The sequence below is a fragment of the Petaurus breviceps genome, unplaced genomic scaffold (genome assembly GCF_028583685.1).
Source record: "Petaurus breviceps papuanus isolate PSGF00001 unplaced genomic scaffold, PetGlider_PUasm1.0 181, whole genome shotgun sequence".
NCBI lineage: Eukaryota > Metazoa > Chordata > Mammalia > Diprotodontia > Petauridae > Petaurus > Petaurus breviceps.
Window position 1 is genome coordinate 24,382,596 of NW_027185784.1, and position 23,406 is coordinate 24,406,001.

The following is a 23,406-nucleotide window of genomic DNA, read 5'->3' on the forward strand; positions in this document are numbered from 1 at the left end:
GTGTGTGTGTGTGTGTGTGTGTGTGTGTGTGGGTGGGTGTGTGTGTGTGTGTGTGTGGGTTTGTGTGTGGGTGTTAAGTGTCTGAGGCCGGAACCAAACTCAGGTCCTCCTGACTCCGGGGCCAGCTCTTTACTAACTGCGCCACCTAGCCACCTCCATAATGAATCTTTAACCCCAAATGACTAGATTTTTTGTTCAATTGTTTCAATCACGTCTGATTCTTTATGATCCTATTTGGAGTTTTCTTGGCAAAGATAATAAAGTAGTTTGCCATCCACTTCCGTCTCCAGCTCATTTTACAGATGAGGAAGCTGAGGCAAACAGGGGCAAGGAACTTGCCCAGCATTGTATATCTAGTAAGTATCTAAGGCCAAATTTGAACTCAGGTCTTCCTGATTTCAGGCCCAGTGCTCTATCGACTGCACCATCTATAAACCCATGAGATAGGGAGACCTAGTTTTATATATACATGTATTTATATGTATGTTTATATATATTTTATATATACATATATTTGTATGTATGTATGTGTATCTAGGAACTTATGGATTCTTTAACAATTAAAAATTATTTGTAATTAGTTGTTGTTTGCATAAAAATCATCACATCTCAAATCCTTGAAAACAAGGTTAAGTACTTTTAATAAGCCTTCTGGAATCCTGTTAACACAACTAATTTACCTTTACAGTCAGTGTGCATTAATTTGTTTTGCTAAGCAAACTTCAGTTTGTCTTATCTATATCTACCTGAACTATGTACAGTAAAAACTCACCTATCCATGAGCCCAGCTGAGCAGCAGGAAGCAAGCAAAAGATCCCTTAGCCACCAAAGTAGATGTCACAAAATACATAGACTTCATTCATAGGCCTGGCACAAAGCCTCTTTATTCTCACTTTGTCCACAATGCTAGTCAACTGAATTAACTGGTTTCTAAGACCCTCTATTAGAGATTTGAAGCAGCAAGCTACTGCTGGGGAGGGTGTCCAGACAGGGAGGGGAGAGGAGAAGAGGCCACCACCATTAGGCAGAATGACAAAGAAGTCACAGCAGACATATTCACAGCGAGAGTAGATTGGGGTCTGTTTAAATAAAAATAGTCCTTAGGGAAAAGAATCTGGAACCAAGGTATGTTCTTATAAAAAATTGTATATGGGAGAGACTGAAGGAACTGGATTAACTATCTCTATCTGGAAACACATTTACCCAAACACTAGATTTTTCAGACTCACCACAACTGCAGAGGAGCACATGCCAAAGGACAGAACCCATCGCATATTAAACCGATCTCCAATCATACCACTGATGAAAAGACCCTAAAAAAAGGGAAAATATTTATTTAGAAGCTTTAAATAAGAGTAAGACTAAGTAGTCACAAGATGCTAAGTGCTTCAAATGGCAAATGATGCACTAAAATAATTTTAAATTTAAATTTCACCTCAAGGCTAGACTGTCCAGTTCAGCTTCACAAAATTCTGGTGAACTGTAAGTTATAGGGAGGCCAATACAGATGAATGTAAAGAACTCTATCACAATCAAAGCTGTTATAAATGGAATAGGTTCTCCATCACTGTATGTGTCAAAGGAGAAGGTGGATGACAATCTATTAGTTGTGCTGTAGAGAGGACTCCTGCTCTTCCTAAGAACGTAGCCTGGAGTTTACCTCTAAGATCCCTTTCGACTTGAAGTCTATATTTTGTTCTTCCAAGAAAAGATACTATAGAAACTGCCCATATTAACAAAAACATTTAAAGGTTACTCTAAAACTCTTATCCAACATTCCTCATGTCCTGGCCATCCAAAGTAAAATGCTGATCTCCTCGACATCTTGTTTTGTCATTATCAATACATAGATTACAATAAATAAGGAAGCCCCCCCCCCCCAAAGTGAAGGAAGACATTGCCCTCTATTCACATAGTTCACTGCCAATGGCAACACTAAAGAGTTATTCAAAACACCACAGATAGGGTCAGCAACTGTCTCTGAAAAACTTTAGGGTCCACTGAGAATTCCAACTGTCCAAGATGAGGAAAACTGCCTTAATATACAAAGAATTCTTGGGCATGTGCTAAGAAAGAAAACAGGGAGGGACAGTAACTATCATTAATAAATGCAACATTGTTCAAATATGAAACACCAAAATTCAATAAAAGAGTCACTCCCCTCCACTTCTTCCCTCAATTTCCTCATACTAGGAATTCTAAAACTTACCACAGCATAAGAGAAGAGAAAAATGGTGTCCAGTGTCCCTAGGAAAAGGGTTGCTTCTTCAGCATTTGGAAATAAATGGCTCCTGTTCCAAAGCTATAATAATAACAACCATGATAACAATTATTTTACAAAGTGTTTTCACAAACATTATCTCATTTTATTATCACCAGTCCATTGTCAAGAAGATATGAAAAGTATCACTCATATTTTATAGGTAAAAAAGTAGAAATTAAATGACTTTGTCAGCAACAGTTAAGCTGACCCAATGTTTCCAATACTTGCCCATAACATCAGCAGCACCCTCAGCTACTATTTACAAAGCTCTTTAATGTTTTATCCTTATGACAATCTAGGGAGGAAGGTGTTGTTATTATCCCCATTTTACAGATGAGAAAACTAAAGCAGACTTGTGACTTGCCAGGGTCACACAGCTACTAAGTGTTTGAGGCCAAATTTGAACTCAGGTCTTCCTGACTCCAAGTCCAGTGATTCATCCACTGTGCCACCTTGAAGTCAACAACAGAAGAATGATCCCAGACATATCAAAATATTCATAACTAAATAAATTCATAACATAAATAAAAGCAAAGTGAGTCTTCAACTGGAGAATAGCTCAACAAAACTTTGTATATGAATATAATTAATTAGAACTACTCCCTAAGAAACAAATAGGAGCACTCAGCTGCCAAAGTGATTTTTATAAAGCATACATCTGACCATGTCATTCTCCTGCTCAAAGAGCTCCAGTGGCTTCCTATTACCTCTATGATCAAATAAACAAGTTTGGCATTCAAAACTCTTCATAAACTGGCCTCTTCCCACCTTTCCAGTCTTCCTAAATTGTACTCCCCTCTACACACTCAAGGACCCAGCAACACTGACCTACTTGGGAGTTTCTCAAATATGACCCTCCACCTCCCATTTCTACACCATTGCAAAAGCTATTCATGCATGGAATGCCTTGCCACTTCACTTCTGCCTCTTGGCTTTCCGGGTCTTCCTTCAAGATTCAGCTCAAATTCAGTTCAGTTCTCTGTCTTCTAGAAGAGGCCTTTCTTGAACACCGCTCTCCCCCTCCACAGCTATTAATACCATTCATCTATTCTGTATATTTCTCCTATGTACATGTTATTTCTCCCATTAGACTGTACACGCCTTAAGAGCAGAGACTGATGGGGGTGGGGGTAGGTTTGAGGGGTTCTTTTGCCCTTCTTTGTACCTCCAGTGCTCAGTGCAGTTACTGACTGGGCATTTTATGTAAACAATTAAGTGCGGACATAAGGGGAAATTTACTTTCCAAATTCTAAATGAAAAAAAGTCAATCATAGAGTAGAGTTATAAGGGGTCTCTGAGGTCATCGGTTCAACTCAATCTTCTACAGTTCAGATCCTTAAAAGTGGTTGAGGAATTCACTGTGCTCTGAAGGCAATTCCACTTCTGGACAGCTCTAACCGTTAAGAAGTTTGTCCTTTTATCAACCTGAAATTCACCTCTGCAATTTCCACCTGTGTGTCCTAGGTCCTAGTTCTTCCCTCTAGGGCCAAGTAAAATAAGTCTAATATATTTCTTCCATATAACGGCCTTTCAGTTGCACAAAGGCAACCATTATGCTCTGCATCCCCCTGCAAAGTCCTCTATTCTACAGACTAAACAGTCCCTGTTCCTTCAAAAGACCTTCAAAGTAATATTTCAAGTCCCCTCATTATCCTGGTTGCTCTTCTCTGGAATCATTCCAGCTTGTCACTATTCATCTTAAAATGTTATTATCTCAAACTGCACATAATATTCCAGACACGCTCTGACCAGGGAAGAATAAGGTAGATCCATAACCTCTCTCCTTCTGGGCATTAGGCTTCTATTAAGGAGGCCTCAGGTTACATTAGCTTTTTAATTGCCATTTTATACTGCTGACACATCAAACTTAGTAAACCCTCCAGTTCCAGCTCCTTTTTATGTTAACTATCTAGCCTCATTCTATACTTATACAATTGATTTTTTTTAACTTAACTATTAAGACTTTACTATGAAATGTTATCTGTTTACATCTAGCCCACTGTCCTAACCTATTGAGATCTTCCTTTGGCCTCCTTCTATTGTCCAGTGTAATAGTTAGCCCTCCAAGTTTGGTGTCATCTGCCAATCTGCTAGGCATGGCATCTGGTTCCTCAAGAAGAGGGCTGGTTTCATTCTCTGGATATGCTTCTGGCACAGTGCCTTGGACACAGTGGATTTAACAAATGCTTGTTGATGGATCTGAATCAATATTAAAAAGTTTAACAGAACAAGGTCAATGACAGAATCCTGTGGTACTCCACCTGCCACCAGAACCCTCTCTTCCAACAAGGTTAATATCTGTAGTCACTGTGCATCATAAAATCTGTCTAAGCTGGATACTTCTCTTATTTATTTAGGAAATCTCTTTTATTCACCTATTTTTTACTTTCTTCTCACCTAACACTCATCTGCCTTCCTAGTCTTCTGAAATAGTATTTATAAGACCTCAGTTTCTGTTCTACTGCCTTTGAACTTAAATAGTGACATGACCTTGGATAACATGTCAACTTGATATTATAGCAGCAAGTACCCTAGCATACCCAGGATGGCTGCTAGTACAGGTTCCTAGATCTGCTTTTCTAAAGGAAAGCAACTCAAAATGCATTAACAATCTTGCTTTAATCAAACATCTATCATTTACCTAGTTCAGGGAAAAAAGGTCAGCACCCCGAACTTCAGAGAATACAAACAGAGGTTACAAGCAGACAACAAATACAGAGAAACATCAGCAGACATGCTTCCAGCTGTCTGACCATTACATCCATACCTAGTCAGTTACCAGAGAGAGAAACACCAACATCTAGGTTTTCAAAGCTGGGGGGCTCAATGGCTGCCCAGAGTCTCACCTGATCAAATCACACAACTCTTCTCAAAGTGAGCCCCAAAGCAAAACCTCGCAACAGGGTATATATATAGCCTTCTCCTGGGTCAGAGAATGTCACAGCCCTCTTGACCCACTGCCCAATCACAAAATAACAAGGTGTGGGCATTCCTGAAAAACAAGCCTCCTGCCACAGGCTCCATGTGACTACATTCAGCCTATTAGGGGGCAAGGTATATTTTCAAATCAGGGAAGGTTCTCAGAGTCACTTAAGCCTATCAAAGGGCCAAGAGGCAGGGAAGATCTTGAGATTCCCATTCCCATAACAGATGTCTATGAGTCTGTTTTCTCATCTGTGAACTGAGTTTGGACTAGAAAATACCAGATTCCTCCCAGATCTAAATTCTGTGATTCTTCTAAATATTCAGCTGCACCTACAAGCATTCCTGAGTTGTTTTTAAATAGAACTGTCATAAATTAAAGTATTTTCCCCCCATTTTCCATTAACATTTCAGAAATGTTATCTTCTAGGAGAAAAAAATTAGGTCTTAAGACTTAAAAAAAATTCTCTAAGAATTCAGCAAACCTTCTAAAATCATGCGCTGTTAACAGAATTTATTTTTAAAATTAGCAAGATTCAAGAAATTAAATACCATACCAAAAACAGATGTAATTAGAAAACAGATTGATTTATAGCTATATAAGCTATGGTTTATTTTATAGTCAAAACTCCTAGCACTGTATTAGAAACCAGAGTTCCTGCTAGAGAAGAAGACAGGAAGGAGGCAATGAGATACAGTGAAACAGGAGGGTTTGGTTTCAAAAATCCAGCTTGGCCAGTATGATCTTGACTTTGGTCAAGTCACTTCTATGTGGGTTCCTTTTCCTAATCTGTAAAAGGAGGGGGTAGCCTTTGAAGTCCCTTCCAGTTCCAACTCTATAAACCCTCTGAAAGGGAGAAAGAAGCCTTGTCTTGCTAGAGGCATAACTGAAGGTCCTTTGATCAATTATGTCTTCAAAGATAACTGTTGGATGCCACATCATTTCCCTTTAATTATATCTTTCATTTAGTGATCCCAAACGCTATGCACTTAAAGTGACTGTGAAAGGGTTCTGTCTTTTTTTCAGAATGAAGTGCAAATGAAGACAGCCAGAGCAAAAGCCTTATATAAATGTTCTGTAAGGCTGTGGCTTTTTTTTTTCCTTTTCACAGAGCGATGAACAGATTCCTTGCAAAAGTTGCTTTCACAACAACTGGCAGCTTCTGACAAGGAGGAAGAGAGGCTTTTACAGCTGGTTTTTTTTTTTGCTTTGCTTTGTTTTTTGATGTAATATTAGAACGATGCCTCAGGCAAAATGCCACTTGGGGATCTGTTTGCCTACCAAACCGGTAAAAAAAGGTAAGACCAAAGTAAAACCTCAAGAGAATAATAGAAGCAAGATCCACCAAAGGTTTACTTTAGGAAGACAACACAAGGAAGGAAGATTACACAATGAAGCAGGAACTGGTCTGAGTGTACATACTGAGTTGTTTAATGTGCAAGTCACAGATAAAATATTATGAGCATAGGAAATATATTAAATAAACATTTATTATCTTGATAGTACGTACACACCAGTAGTGGGAGTCCGGGTTTCCAACAGAAAAATAAGTTGAGAGAGGTATAATTTTAGAAAGTACATTTATTTACATGTAGAGTGTCAGTGTGCATTCTAGAGCTCCCTTGAGAGAATGTGTATGCATATGTGTATGTATGTGTGTGTGTGTATGCGTGTGTGTGTGTGATATATGATTTCATTAAAAAAAAAAGTTAATGCTATCTTTGTAATGAAACTATAAATATCCCCTTGAGAGAATGTACATGCTTGTGTGTGTATGTGTATGTGTGTGTGAGAGATATATGATTTCTTAAAAAAAAAAAAGTTAATGTTATCTTTGTAATGAAACCATAAATACCCAGGAAGGAAATAGTCTCAATTTACTTAGCACTAGTCTGACTACATCTAAAATAGCATATTCACTTGTGGATACTATTAAGAAGGACCCTGACCACCTGAGCATGTTCTGAAGAGAGTAACCAGGATGATGAAAGGTTTAGAAGTCATACCCTATGACTCAGAATCACAGTTTAGAATTGGAAGGGACCTCAGCAACCATCTAAGTTCATTGAGAGTGCTTAATTTAGAGGGGTGGCTAGGTGGCGCAGTGAATAGAGCACGGGCCCTGGAGTCAGGAGAACCTGAGTTCAAATCCAGCCTCAGACACTTAACACAAAAACTAGCCGTGTGACTCTGGGCAAGTCACTTAACCCCAACTGCCCTCCAAAAAGCAAAAAAAAAAAAAAAGAGAGAGAGAGTGCTTAATTTAGGAAAGAAAAATTACTGAGCTTTGGGGAAGGGGAGAAGAGAGCAGGCTGTAGGATCAAAGTTACTATCAAAATAATGGAAGATATCAAACACAAAATTTGATGGATATATTCTGTGCAGTTGTCAGGCAAAGGGTTAAGACCAAGTAGAAGTTACAGAACAGTTCAATATGAAAATGCTTCTATTTCACTAATAATTAAAGCTACCAAAAATGGAAAGGCCCCCTTCACAAAGAAGGGAGGTCTGTGTGGCTGAAAACATTCAGTCTGGTTCATGATGCTATGTAGGTATCTGCTGCATTAGGTGAGAGACTAGATTCTAAAGCCTACTCTAACTTCAAGAGTCCATGATTCTAAAAAGGGCATTTAAAAAGTCAGTTACATGCAAAAAAAAAAAAATAGGCAGACAGACCCTTTTGAGGGGGCTAGGTAGCACAGTGAACAGAGTACAGGCCCTGGAGTCAGGAGGACTTGAGTTCAAATGCAGCCTCAGACACTTAATACTTACTAGCTGTGTGACCTTGGGCAAGAAACTTAACCCCAATTGCCCTGCCTTCTCCCCTCCAAAAAGAAAAAAAAAGCCAGTTACAGCACTGTACAGAACTGTACAAAAGAATCCATCTGAAATCCAGCTTGCCGTCCCCATCATTTCCCAAAAGCTCTAAATATATACATGTATATATCTTAAATTTAAATGACTGTACACAGAGTTCATGCGATTAAAAAAAAATCTCAATATAGAGCTATGCAAGTATGTCCATATCAGTCTTGAATTATCCCACCCAAGAGCACTGGAAATGAATGACAATGCCTACCCAACCAAGTATTTCCAAAAAGATAGGGGGGGGTGTCACTTTAGCAAGGTGCAGTAAGTACAATGGAGAGCTTCTGCATTGCCATAAATAATGCATCCGTGAAGTACTAGGCAACATAGGAGATCCAAAGAAGTATAATGCTTGGTTCCTGCCCTCCAAAAACTTAGGAGGCAAGATACGATCAGGAAAGATTAAACAGCAAAATGCTAACCGTTATGGTACTCAAGATAAACGCATAAGAATTCAAAGAAAAAGGTAAGCGTGATCTGGAGATTTCATGGAAGAGGTAGAAGTTGCTTGATCCTGATTCTCCTTGAAGGACAGGCAGGAATTAAACAGATACAGAAGAAGAGAAACATTCCAGGAGAGGAGAACAATGGGGGCATGTGCTCAAAGGAATAAATAAGCATAATGTTTGTGGAACAATCTGACTAAAATCAAGTATGCATTTTTCTTAGAGCACTGAAATTAATCTGTTCATTAAGGTGGGACCAGATTAAGGGTCTTGAAAATCAGACAGAGGAGTGTGTAACAAACAAAAGAGAGTCAGGTAAGGGTTCTTAATGGAGTAGTACTATATAAGCAACATTTAAGAAAATGAGGCCACAGATGTAGTCCACTCTGGCACACAGTTCTCCTTACCTCTACAGGCTCCAGTTTCACCACAGTTTTGTTTAAGCACGTTGGAGTCCACTGGCTAGAAATGCTGACTTTCACATTGCTAAAGGTTTTTCTTGAAGCGTGAAGAAGTGAATAGCTACCGAATAAAGAAAACAGAGGCAAGTGAACAGTGAGAAAAGGAATAACAAGCAATAAAATCATGTAAATATGCCCATCTGGTTTCATTTCACTCCAAAGTTTTTACAAAAGTTTTCACAAAAGTTTTCTCTCTATGGAGTAAAATAGTTTTGCCTTAGAACAGAGTTGGCTGGGTGGTTAGGTGGCACAGTGAATAAAGCACGGGCCCTAGAGTCAGGAGGACCTGAGTTCAAATCCAACCTCAGACACTTAACACTTACTAGCCATGTGACCTTTGGTAACCCCAATTGCCCTGCCTTCCCCTCTCCAAAAAAGCAAAAAATAAAATAAAAAACAAGTGCTAAATTTAAAAAAAAAATGGGCAATTCCTCTAAGCAACATGGTAAATAACTAGTCTACTGTATATCATTCATCATTATCCTGTACTGACACACATACCTCAACAAGACTGACTCCATTTTTAAACTAATAGCTTCTCATAATCATATTCTTAATCTTGCATTTAGTAAAATGGGATTACTTAATGAAACTCAATTTCAAGTAAATAAAAATTCTGACTTCTATTCTTTAGGAGCAGCAACCAAAATGGCTGAATTGCTGGCTTTCAAGCACTGAAATCTTTTTATCCCTGACACTATTAGTTTAATTAATCAACAACTATTTATTAAATGCTTACCATGTACCAGGCCCAGGAGAAATAAGTATAAAGAATGTAACAACCTCTACTTAGCAAGGAAAAAATTACATACAAAACATACAGCAAGAGACATACAGATATATAGCATAAAGTTAATAAATATAAAGATAAACAAAATAATTAAATAAAAGGTAGTTTAGGAAGAAGGGCACTAGCAATTGGGCAGGGGGGAGTCAGAAAAGGCTTCGTGGACAAGATGGTGGTTGAGCTGCATCTTAAAGAAAAAGAGATTGCAGGAGGTAAGGCAATCTGGGTATAGGGTCAGCCAATACAAAGACATAGGAACAGAGTATCCTATGTGAAGCACAACAAAGATAAGGCCCATATGATCTGTTGCTATGGATCCCCTTAGGGTCACACAATGCTAACATAGGAATCTCTGTTACAGTCACTGGCCTTCTCAGAGATTTCTCACTGGCAAGCACCAAAGCATTATCTTAAGAGGAATCTTGGAAAGATTCACAAATAACTGCTTCCAGAACACTAGAAACAACAAGAATGAAAGAAATGAGCTCTTCCAGTTTCCACTATTCAAGAAACCTATTCCTAAGCACCTGATTCTCATAAGCAAACAGAAGAGCTCTCAGATTCCAAGTCTTGGCATTCACTGCTTAAGCACACCTACTGTGTACAAAGCCCTATACTGGCAGATACAAAGTTTAAATAGAAGATCCCTATTTTCATGGAATTTATGAACTAATAAGGGGACAGAATAACTACAAATAACAAAGATATAAAATAATATGTTGATACTTAACAGAAATAGTGTGGGAGGAAATTTACTGATGAAGTGAGGGCTCACATTCCAAGAAGAAGGAACAGCATGAATAAAGCAAAAGAAGTAGGAAAACAAAGAATGTATATAGCAGGTGTATTAAATTCAAATAGATTCAGGTCCCTGCTGCTGCATATTGACTTAGAAAAATCACAAATTAACATTATATGTGATACATTTTTATTTCTTTTTTTAAACATTTCTCAATTACATTTTAATCTGGTTTGCACTCAGGAGTTTTGTAGGCCATGAGTCTGACACCTTTGGTATACAGGATTAAGCACAATGAACTAGGTGATTACAAGTGGAAGGCAGGAGTAGCATAAAATAAGGCCAAAGAGATGGAACAGCATTGGATTTGTAGGGACATTAATTTTAAGCTAAGCAATATGAACTTTATTCGGTAAGCAACGTGATGCCAATGAGAAGTTTTGAAGAGAGCTATGACAATGTACTGATCTAAGCCAGGGCTTCTTAATTTTTTCCTTGCATGACCCCTTTCCCTCAGCCTTAGTTGGCGCTGTGTAGCCTGAGGGCATGCACAGTGCAAAGTGCCCCTGCTTGGTGTTTAGAACCAAGGTTGCAGGGAAGCTACAGGATACAACCTGGGCAAGCGCTGCCAGAAATGTTTGATTTTGACTTAATTTTTGGTCATTGTGAGTTCAGAAACCTTTTCCTGTTTCCAAATTTTTAACAACCCTATATGGGGTTGAGATCCACAGTTTAAGCAAAGATCTAAGAAAAAGTAAGATAAATCTGGCAAGCTGATAAAAGATAAAGAGAGAATAGGAGATGAAAAGGGGAGAGAACAGACACAGAAAGGCTTGTTATGGAGCTATTGCAATATCATCAAGTCAAAATAAAAACCTATACAAGGTTAAGGAAAACTAATGGATGAAAATGGACACAAGAGTCATTAGAGGGCAGAATAAATAGGATCTGATAACTATGTTAGAGGTGAAGGAGAGGAAAGCAGTAAAGACAGGATTAAGGCTTGGAATGTAGGAGAATAAAGAACTAATGTCAACAATGAAAAAAAGCAGCTAAGTTTGAAAATAAGAGGTCTAGAGGGAAAATAAGCAGCTCAAAGTTAAATTTGGGGCAGCAAGGTGGCACAGTGAATAGAGCACTGGCCCTGGAGTCAGGAGGACCTGAGTTCAAATCCGGCCTCAGACACTTAACAATTACTAGCCATGTGACCTTGGGTAAGAAACTTAACCCCAATTGCCCTGCATTCTCATAAGCAAACAGAAGCAGCTCTCAGATTCCAAGCCTTGGCATTCACTGCTTAGGCACACCCACTGTGTACAAAGCCCTATACTGGCAAATACAAAGTCTTAACAGAAGATCTCCATTTTCACGGAATTTATGAACTAATAAGGGGACAGAATAACTACAAATAATAAAGATACAAAATAATATGTTGATACTTAACAGAAATACTGTGGGAGGAAAAAAAAATTAAATTTGATGTAGCAATGGGATATCCAGGTAGATATATGTCCTGTATTCTGCTGGAGTTGTGGTTTGGAATTTGGAAAAGAGGTCAAGGCCAGATTTGGGAGTTAATGACATAGAAACATTAATTCAAAGTGAACCAAAAGTAAATCAGAAGAACAAATTTCAACAATACACCTACCTGAAGAAAGTAAGCAGGAACACAACAACATGATGATGAGTAAATCTGGATATCCAAGACCCACTTTGAAAAGTACTGGGTCCAGCCATGCTTTCTTCCTGTCCTTTCCACTTGAACCTTGATCTTAATGCTTAGAAGGTGAAATGATTCAGATCATCTTTCCTGTCTGGCAAGACAAAAAAAAAATTATCAGAATGAAATTCATAAAGGTCATTTGAACAGATCAACCAAAAATGTATGAAGAAATATAAATTTACTCAGGCTTATATCATGCTTATATAATGGCCTTTAGCCAATCCTAACAAAATTGTGTTAGGCATTTCTTATTAAAATAATGAAAAAATTACCAAAATACTGATATTGTCAAATATACTATAAAAGTTACAAGAGAATTACCAGACCAAAGAACAATAGCATCTTCCAAGTTTGCATTCACAATAACTTCTATCTTACTTTGTTTTTACCTGATTATAGATGAACAATACCTAAAAGCCTTAAAGGATGTAAATTTATTTAGGACCTCATTTAAAAAAATATTTTGCTACAAGAACGTAAGGAGGAAAGAGGAAAAGAGAAGTATGGAGGGGGTGTAATAAGAGAGGGCAGACTGGGGGAAGGGCTGTTCGGTATGCTTGCCATCTTGAGGTGGGGGGTAGGAGAGATAGGGAGAAAATCTGCAACTCAAAATCTTGTGGAAATGATGTTGAAAACTAAAAATAAATAAATTAGAAATATTTTGATGGGAAAACATAAATTTAGGAGCATGGGAGAGGTGCTAAAGGACAAGAACAAGATAAATGTTGTTCTGATCTTCCAGGACAGAAAAAAAAGGAGGTAAAATGGATTCTTGAAACTACAGGCCAATGAGCTTAATTCTGATACCTGGCAAAATTCTAAAACATATTATTAAGGGACTAAAACATCAAAAAGGGAAAAGTAATCACTAAGAGCTAACACAGTTCCAACCAGATCAACCAGACTAATTTCATTTGCTTGTTTGACAGTTATTAAACAGGTAGATCAGAAGAATACTATAATATAGTAAACTTCCATTTCAGCAAGGTATTTGACAAGATCTTTCATGTTAACTTTGTAGACAAGATGGATGGATAGGGACTAGATGATAATAGCCTGGTGGATTCAGAAGTGGTTGGAAGAAGACTGAAGCTAAAAAAATAGTCATTGATGTCAATGGGCAGGGAGATCCTTAGCAGAGGAACCCAAGAATTGGTCTGGTCCCTGTGCTGTTGAAAAATTTTCATCAATAATTTGAAGATATAGATGAGATGCTTATTAAACATGCAAAGAAAAAGTGGGAGGGAAAAGTAATATATTGGATAAGAGTCAGAATTTTAAAAGATCACTAGAGTAGCGTGGTACAGGCCAGGAGCTGGGCAGCTAGGTGGCTTGGTAGACAGAGCACCAGGTCTGGAGTCACGAAGACTCCTAAGTTCAAATCTAGTCTCACACACTTACTAGCTGTGTGACCCTGGGCAAGCCATTTAACCCTGCTTGCCTAAATTTTCTCATCTGTAAAAAGGGCTGGAGAAGGAAATGTCAAAGCACTCCGGTATCTTTGCCAAGAAAGTCTCCAAAGGGGTCGGGTAGCACCAGACCAGACTGAAACAACTCAACAATAATTCACCTTTCTAAGAGTGCTAAAGTAATTTGTATATGTTGTTACAAATCTGGTCACCAAGAGTTGGAAACCTCTGAACACAGGAGAAGTAAAAACACCTGGGTTTGAATCTTGCCTCAGGCACTATTTTTGGGAGGCACTATTTATATTATTAAGTCACTGAACATCCCTGAAGTTTGTTCATTTGTATAATGAAAATATTAATATATATAATAAATATCTTATAGTGTAGTGATGATTAAATGAGATAAACACTAAACACAATACATAATTGTCAAGTACCATCTCTACAAAGTAGAAACTGGTTTAAATCTAAAAAGATTACACTTAAAAGCGAGAAATACAAAATTCTACACTTGAGTTAAAAAAACTAACTATAAATATAGATCAGGAAGACATGGCTAGACAAAAGACTTTGTGAAAATAAGGGAGGGGAAGACTTAAAAGCAAAAGTAATCAGGAAGGGGTGGCTAGGTGGTACAGTGAATAGAGCACTGGCCCTGGAGTCAGGAGGACCTGAGTTCAAATCCGATCTCAGACACATAACAGGAAAACTAGCTGTGTGACCTTGGGCAAGTCACTGAACCCCAATTGCCCTACTTTCCCCCCTCCAAAAAGTAAAAAAAAAATTTAAAATTTAAAAAGTAATCTGGAAGCACAAATAAAGGCATATTTTTTTTTTGAGGGCAATTGGGTTAAGTGACTTGCCCAAGGTCACATGGCTATTAAGTATGAAGTGTCTGAGGCCAAATTTGAACTCAGGTCCTCCTGACTCCAGGGCCCGTGCTCTGTTCACTGCGCCAAGGCATCTTTTTCAAAAGGAGGAAGTCCTACTACATTCTGTCCTCCTCAGACAATATATGAAGTACCTAAGATCTGATTCAGGTAGGAAGGGTATTGATGCTATTTAGTCATGTCCAACTATTGGTGACCCCATGGACCACACTGTCTATGGGGTTTTCTTGGAGTTTTCTGGAGTGCTTTGCCATCTCCTTTTCCAGTGGCTGCCCAAGGTCACAAGTAGTAAGTGTCTAATGCTGGATTTGAATTCAAGTCTTTCTGACTCCAGGTCCAATGCCCTATCCACTAAGTCACCTAGCTGCCACCCAGGTAGGAAGGTTAATAACAAGCTCCAACTCTTCCAGAGGAGGGAACTCGGAATGGTTAAGAAGCCAGAACAGAAAGTCATATCATACAAAAGATCCACTGATGGTGCTAGCGGATGTGTTGGCTTAAAAAAAGAAAAGGGATTTGGGGGCAGGAGGGGGCAGGGTAGAGAGAAAGAGGGATATGAGGCTGTCTTCAAGTATCTAAAGAACTGTCATGTGGAAAAGGGATTAGTCCCAAAGAACAAAACTAAGAAAAGTGGGTAAAAAAAATGTTTCAAAGAGACAACACTGACCAAAGGCAAGAAAACACTTTAACCATTAAGAACTATCCAAAGGCAGAATGGTTTGTCCTGGAGCCAGGGTGGAGAACCTTCAGCCTTGAGGCCCCAAGTCACCATCTAGATAGATCCTTAAGTGCAGTCTTTTGACTGAATCCAAGTTTTACAGAACAAATCCTGGACTACTTGAGCAGCTGTGGAGGAAGGAATTTTTACTTTGGGTTAAACTAGCAGAACTCTGAGTTCCCTTCTAACTATGTGATTTTGGAAGCTGGGTGAGTGTGTGACAGTACAGCTCATCTATTTTTGATATTTTACATGTAAATCAATAGAATAATCCAAACACTATCTCCTCAGGATACGGATGACTGCACATTACTTTTATCTCATTCAATTCTGCAGGCTTTTCTTAGGCCCCTACTATATGCCAGGTACTGGTGCTGGGTCCTGCATATACAAAGACAAAAAATAAAAGCCTCTATCCTCAAGGAGCCTACAGACATAGAAAAGTACTGACAAAATAATTACCAGGAGGGGAAAATTTGGAGTTGCTTCCTCTAGGATGTGGCAAATGAAATGAGTTTTGAAGCAAGCTGGGGATCCTATGGTAATAATAATAATAATAACCAGTATTTCTCTAGCACCTACTACATGCCAGGCACTGTGCTAAGCACTTTATAAATATTACCTCATTTGATTATTCTCAATTCAAGAAACATTTACTAAGCACCTACTACAAGCCAGACAGAGAGCTTAGCACGGGATACAAAGAAGCAAAAGACAATCCCTGCCCTCCAGGAGCTAACAATCTCATGGGAAGACCACAAATAATCTTTACACAGGATAAGCAGGGAATAAGAGAGAAAGCACTGGGATGAAGAGAGGTGGGGAAAGGCTTCCTGTAGGGGGTGGGCCAGGGAAACCAATAGGTAGAGTTGAGGGAAAACAGTCCAGGCATGGGAATCAGACAGAAAATGCTGAGAGATGGAGTGTCTTGTTTATGGTACAGCCAGGAGGCCAATGTCCCTGGATGGAAGAATATGTGTCAGGGAGTAAGACTGAAAGGTAGGAGGGGGGTAGGTTACAAAGGGCTTTAAATGTCAGAGAAGTTTGTATTTGCTCCTGGAGGTAATAGGAAGCCACTGGAGCTTGTTCAGCAGCAGCAGCAGCAGGAGGAGGAGGGGGAGGAGCAGATGTGTGTGGATGTCTGTGTGTGTGTGTTCATGATCACAATCAGACCTCTGTTTAAGGAAAATCACAGGCTGAATGGAAAATGGATGGATTGGAAGAGGGAGAGATTTGAGGTAGGCAAATCCACCAGCAGGTTATTGCAGCAATTCAAGCATGAAGTGATGAGGGCATGCATTAGAATAGTGACAGTGTCAGAGGAGAGAAAGAGGGTATATTCAAGAGATGCTGCCATTTTACAGATGAGGAAACTGAGGCAAAGAGGTTAACTGACTTGCCTAAAGTTACTCAGCTATTAGGTCTGAGACTGAATTTGAATTCAAATCATCCTGATTCCAGGCTCAGCACTCTATCTACTACCTTTAAGAGGCAGTAGTGAGGAGGGGCTGCTTTCCAGAAAGCCTGAGTCAAGGTACAGAACAGAATGTTACAAACTGGGAAGATCACGTAGGCCAATATGACTGGAATGTAGAGTACACAAAGAAAAACTTCTTGAAATGAGCCTGGAAAGGTAGATTATGAGCCAGATCAGAAGGAGTTTTAAAAAACCAAACAGAATTTTATATTTAATTCTGGAAGCAAGAGCTAGCCATTGGAGCTTACTGAGCAAGGCGGTGACATGGTCAGACCTGTGCTTTGGTAATAAATATGTCAGTAGTGGGAAGGATAAAATTGAGAGGGGAGAGAGTAGAGACAGAGTACCAATAAGGAGGCTACTGAAGACCTAATTTAGGATGGTGAATTGTGAGTGATGGGGAAAAAGGCCAATGGTAGAGATGTAACAAAATTTGAGAAAATTTAGACATACAAATTTGTCTTTTTTTAAACAGATAATTCTACCTGGATCAAACTTATTATGATAGATGTGGAGTTTTAACAATTGAGAATTCTCCCACCCAACTAGAAACCAAACTGTTCCTCTTAATTTGATTTAAATGTATGCCAAAACTCTAAAATCCAAGTCTAAGAATGTATATGTGTATTTGCATATATGTATGTGTACATGCATATATATGTATATACACACATACAAACTAGAATCTTTATAAACATGAACAAAAACAGATCCTAAAAGATGCAGAACTATGTAAACCTTTGGTCTGTAGTAAAATTAATGTAAAAGAGATATAGGAAAGAGTCAAAACCCAAAAATCCCTCAAAGTCATTTAAACATGTGTGGATGTTGGTATGGTTGGATGGCAGGTCCTACAAAAAGGCCAAGATCAGTCTTGAGAGTATATGATTTTACAGCTGAAATGGACCTAAAAAAAGACCTAGGTTCAAATCCTAGCTCAAGTAAGCATAGGTGTTCTTATCTGTAAAATGGGTATAATAATTCTTGAATACCCATCTCATATTCCTATAAGTGTCGGGCTGGAAAGGACCTCAGAGGTCATCTAATCCAAGTCCATTTTACAGAGAAGGAATTAGAGGCCAACGGTGATTTGTGATTTTAAGGTCACATAGGAGGACCAAATTCTCTTCTAAACTACCAAACATCCTACTAAGTAGCAGAGCTGGGTCAGACGTCAAAACCACGACACTTTTCCACTGTATCACATGCTTCTTAATGACCTCACAAGGTAATGAAGGAAATCCTTCCAAACAGACAATGCTTTAAGATTTGCAAAGAGCTGAGTGAGCCTCTTATCATTTTTATCTCACCACAACGCTAGAAGGTGGCTGCTACTGTTATCTCCATTTTACAAATGAGAAAAGTAAAGCAGACAGAGGTTAACTTACTTGCCCATGGTCACATACCCAGTAAAGTATCAGAGGCAGCTTTTGAACTCAGGACTCCAAGGGAACAGCCCATCAGAATACACCTTTATCCTCATCATTGTTAATTTTATATCTTACCACCGAAAAGCAGTTCTAAAAACGTTCCGGTTCGACCAAAAAGACCATTACCTTCGAAAACCTTTCTCCTTGCTTTTGCTAAATTTAGGACTCAATAACAAACCGACGCCTGACTCAGGGTAGGGTTTAAGAGGTGGGAGAGGAGGAAAGAAACCCCCAGTGCTCCCCCTTCATTTTTAAGTCTTCACTTACCTAGGGCAATTGCTGGGGTGCAACCCTACCTACAGTCAGGGTCTTCCCCAGTCTTTCTGGCCGAGATATAGCCGCCCCCACCCTACCCACCATCCCGTACGCCAAAGCGTCTTTTTCGTCACCATCCTGCCAGCCCCACCCCTCGCCCCCCGACCCTGCCCACCCTCCCCCGCTGCCATCGCGGTCATTCTCGTCCCCCCCCCCTCCCCCCTCAGCCCCCCCCCCCCATGCTCCCCCCACCCCGCAGGGCCCCGCGCCCTCCTGACCCTGCCCACTCTTCTCGATCGCCATCGCGTCATTCTCGTCCCCACCCTCTCAGCCCTCGGGCCCACGGCTATTCTGCCAGCTCCCCCAAGCCCCAGCCTCCCCGTCCTCCCCACCCGCCGTCAGCCCCTTTCCCCTGGCTCAGACCCCCGACGATCCCCGCGGACAGGGCTCAGCCCCAGCACGGTCTGCGTCCCCCCCACAGACCCCGGGTGTGGGGAAGGGGGCGCGAGCTCACCGCGGGGGGCCGCCAGCCCCGCCGCCGTTCTCTGGGCATCTCCTAGTTCCCGAGGCGAAGCCGGGCTGCATCCCTCCCCCGCACCGCCGAGCTGCGTCCAACCACCGCCACCCGCTCGGGGCCTCTTACCCGACACACATTGTTAACAGCTGGTCCCGCCGCTGCAGCCGCCGCCGCTGCCCCGGCATCGCTCCGCCGCGCCGCCCCACTCGGCTTCGCCAGCTCACCTCAGGCAGCAGCCGACAGCCCAGTGTTTCCGGACGGCCACGTGACCCATGAGCCGAGCTAGAAGTCCCTGGTTCTCGACTTGGCTGCCGTGGTGCATTCTGGGAGTTGTAGTCCCGCCCTCATCTGCCTCGCCTGTCGCTCTAGAACACGGGATTTTTTTTCTTTTAAAAAAATGTTTTCAGCGAACAAGTATTTATTTTGTTTCCTTCAACCATACCAATTTAAAAAAAAACAAACCCTTATAACAAACTATGCATAGTCAAAGCAGGACAAATCCTCACATTGCCTCATTTTTTATACATAGAACCTTAATGTTCACAAAGTTCTTTACAAATATAATCTCTCTGGAGTCTCCCAAGAAACTTGAGAATTACATGGTAGCATTACCCCTGTTTTTACAGATGAGGAAACTGAGGCAAACAGAGATTAAGTGACTTAGCCAGGGTCACACAGCTAATAAGTACCTAAGGCTAGAATTAAACTTAGATCTTCCTTACTCCAGGTTCAGTAATGCCACTTAGCAAAACAAATTCTCACATTGTCCATATCCAAAAATATGTGTGTCATTCTATATCTGGAGTCCATCATCTCTCTGGTATAATTCATCATCAATAGTGATTGGTCATTGGTCATCTGTGCTCTTAACATTTTCAAAGTTGTTTTTACTTTGCTGTTGTTTGCACACATTTTCCTGATTCTGTGCACTTTACTCTGCAAAAGTTCCTGCAAGTCTTTCCAGGTTTCTCTGAATCTGTGCAGCAATACGTTCGTATGCTATATATAATTTGTCTTCAGCCTTTTTCCAAACCCCTTTAGTTTTCAATTCTTTGCTACTACCAAAAAAAAAAAGATGCTATAAATATTTTTGCACAGTTAGGCTCTTTTGCTCTTTCTTTGGGATAAAGGTATTGCTGGTTCAAAGGGTATGCACAATTTAATGACATTAGGGCATGGTTTGCAGGATTTTTAGAACTGGAAGCTAGCTTGCAGACAAGGAAAACTAGTCCCCCAGGGAGGGAAATGACTTGCCCAAAGTCATACTGGTGGAGGACTTACTGTGTGTCTTCCAAGAAATCATTCCACATTTCTAAAATTAGGGGATTGGAATCTCTTAAGATCTCTTCCAGCTATAACTGGTTTAATTCTATTTCAGGTAGCAAAGTAGTGCCTGGCAAAAACAACCGATAAACCAAGAGAGTGCTTTCAGAATGGGTTCACCTAAGTGTGTAAGTGTTGAGGGAGGGAGAGAATTGTCATGGTTGTAAGGGAGTATGACACAGAGAATGAACACCTTTAAAAAAAATACTGTTATTTGCCTGTTAAATGGAAAAGAAATACCAACTGTGAAAATGCAGCAGTGTTGCAAAGCTGATTACTATTCACAGCTTAGGAGATTGATGTGTCCCTATGGTAACAGCGCTTTGTTGATCTTGTCTGGAAGGAATTTTTGTTCATGAATAATTAAATAGGAAAAAAAAGCTTTCCTTTTCCTCCCCTCCCCCAGTTCTTGTCCATGTTTTAAAAAATTAATGTACAAATTGTATGTAGAAAGAAATCTGTCTCATGTACAATCATTTCTATTCATGCTTAATAAGTTCATCATTTAAAAAAATTAATACGCTGTCCTTTCATTATTTACTGTCTTATCCTCTCCTAGAGCAAGTGGCTTTGTTATTACAAGTTATTCGCCTTCCACCCACCTTATTTAAGGTGATCTTTACCTTAGCCACCTCTTTAGGTGATCTACACCTCTCTCTCTCTCTCTCTCTCTCTCTCTCTCCCCCAAATTAAGTCCTAAAACATTATGTTAAAATGTAAGTAGCCCTTAAGGGAGAAAGACTCCCCTCCTTTCCTGATATATGGTTATAATAATAACCCACATGGGGGCGGCTAGGTGGCTCAGTGAGTAAAGCGCCGGCCTGGAGTCCGGAGGATCTGAGTTCGTTTCCGGCCACAGAAACAACACCCACACAAAACACACTAACCGTGTAACCTTGGGCAGGTTACTTAACGCCAATTGCCCTCCAAAAAGGCAAAAAAAATAATAATAATAAGCCACATTTATTTAGCAGTTCAGTGGATAGTACAATACTTATTAAGCCCATTTTATAGGAAAGGGAACTGAGGATCAGGCAGTTGGTTGCACCTGGGCAACCAACACAATTTCTGACTCCAAGACCAGGGCTCTTCCCACAGATGTCCCATTAACAACCAGAACCATCTCACATTGTGGCAGGGTAAAAACAAAATGAAAAGTAGAGTGCCGGCCCTGGAGTCAGGAGGACCTGAGTTGGGATCCAGCCTCAGACACTTAACACAAAAAATACTAGTTGTGTGACCTTGGGCAAGTTACTTAGCCCCAATTGCCCTCCAAAAACAAAACAAATAAAAAACACAAAATGAAAAGAAGGTGGGCCTAGATCAGTTCTAAAACCCTGTCCTGGTCTAACAATCTATGATACTATGATTCTCATGATATAGTGGCCAAATTTAAATCAGCCTAATAGAAGAATATTTTCACCTTTCTCTCTCCCTACACTGATTTCCTCTAACTCTTCTAACTTGGGAATATTTGGAGTCACTGTTTTAAAAGCATGAGCTTTCACACTTCCAAAGAATTTATAATGAAGCATACTATCCACCTCATGATAGAAAGCAGATGCATTCAGAGTACAAATAGAAGCACATTTTCTTTTCTTTTTCTTTCTGTCTCTTTTTTGGACATGGCTAATGCATGAAATTATTAAATACATGATTATATTTTTTAATTAAAAAAAATAACTAAAAAATATATAGGTTTTAACCTCTAAGCCTTTGTCCTTTATCCAACAATAGAACAAACTCCTCCCAAATGTCCCTGACAGTGAATCCCAAGTGCTTTTCACAATTTCAGGGACCTAAGGAACTGAGCTGAAAAAGGGGTGGGGTGTAGATCAAGGCTATGTCCTGAAAGGAATTTTCACCCTCCAATGGAGGATCAACATAACTATAAAGAGGCAACCTATACTGAAAAGTAAACTTTCTTAAAAGTCCAAAGATGCGGGTTCTAGTTCTAGCTCAGCAATTTACAAGCCCTGTAAATTCAGGGAAGTCAGTGAGCCTCAAAAACCAATTGCAAAATGGAGGCAATAATTCCTATCTTTCCTACCTTACATTTGGGAAGAACAAGTGAGATGATGCAGGAAAAAGCTTTATAAAGGGTGATGGAAGCCTAGCACAATGAAAATTTTAACATCTTTTCTCTACCCCAGCTCTCCTCCTTAAAGAGTCATACATTTGAACTACAGTTTATTTGAGGAATAGATCAAAAGCTTCAGCCTACATTGCTACATTGCTTTTGGTGGCCTCTTCCTCCTCCTCTACATAAACATAAAAAAATCTTAAATCAGTACCACCTTTGAGCAGAGCTGTAACTAGGAATCCCCATCCTCCTCTCCCTCAAGGCCTACAAACCAACAAAATAGACCAGACTCTGCAGGGCTGAGCTCAAGGACAGGGATGGCCAGATGATGCTTGCTCATCCCCACCCCCATAGCTTCCTCTTATAACTAATTATTCTTTTTTGAGAGAAGGACGAATGGATTACTGGTTAGGAAAACCACCCTACCAGCAAGGAATACCTCCATTCAAGTCCTATTTGACACATATTCCTTGTGTGACAGTTAACAAGTCATTTCATAGAGAAGATACTGAACTGCATTGTCTGGAGTTTCCTCACTTGTGAGGTTCAAACACTCAAGCTCACAAGTCCCCATCCCTATCCATATTCTTGCTTTACTATTTAGTAGTGACCTTTGACAAGTCATTTAACCTCTAGGTGCCCCAGACATCTCTCTAATTATCAACTATAGGGCAGGTACTGATCTACCTGGTTAGAGAACTTGCCTCACCTGGGAGTTCCCAATTCCAAATTAAATCCAGGTCCTGTCTCAGGTAAGGAGGTACTAAAAAACTGCAAGTGCTATTAGGAGAATTTGACCAGATTTGGCACCCTGGGCCAAAGCCTTTATACTAGACCTTTTATACAAGCGACATTTTTATACGAGTCTCTGGAAAATTATATGTAAATTGTTTTTTAAAAGACAAATACTAGTTATGTGGTCAGTGCAGTGGTATTTGCTATTTGAAGAAATCCCCATGTGAATCCTTGTATTAAGTGGGTAATCACCCCCAGAAGAGATCAATTTATTAAGTCTGGATTTTTCACTTTTTTTCTATTCCATTCCTTTCTCTCTCTCTCTCTCTCTCTCTCTCTCTCTCTCTCTCTCTCTCTCT

The 23,406-nt window shown here is 39.9% G+C and overlaps 1 protein-coding gene across 4 annotated transcripts in view; it reads right to left on the reverse strand.

Annotated features, from left to right (window-relative positions):
* Nucleotides 1-19,179, reverse strand: part of SLC37A3 (solute carrier family 37 member 3) — a 45,297-nt gene extending 26,118 nt beyond the window's left edge. For 3 of the 4 annotated variants that reach the window (XM_069087354.1, XM_069087351.1, XM_069087353.1), the window contains exons 1-5: nt 19,033-19,179; nt 12,136-12,301; nt 8,908-9,022; nt 2,210-2,302; nt 1,230-1,313 (exon numbers count right to left, since the gene is read on the reverse strand). In XM_069087354.1, the coding sequence (XP_068943455.1) occupies nt 1,230-1,313; nt 2,210-2,302; nt 8,908-9,022; nt 12,136-12,224 (381 nt within the window). In that variant the 5' untranslated portion in view covers nt 12,225-12,301; nt 19,033-19,179. The other variant, XM_069087352.1, reaches the window with a different exon arrangement.
* Between the last annotated feature and the right edge of the window lie 4,227 nt (nt 19,180-23,406).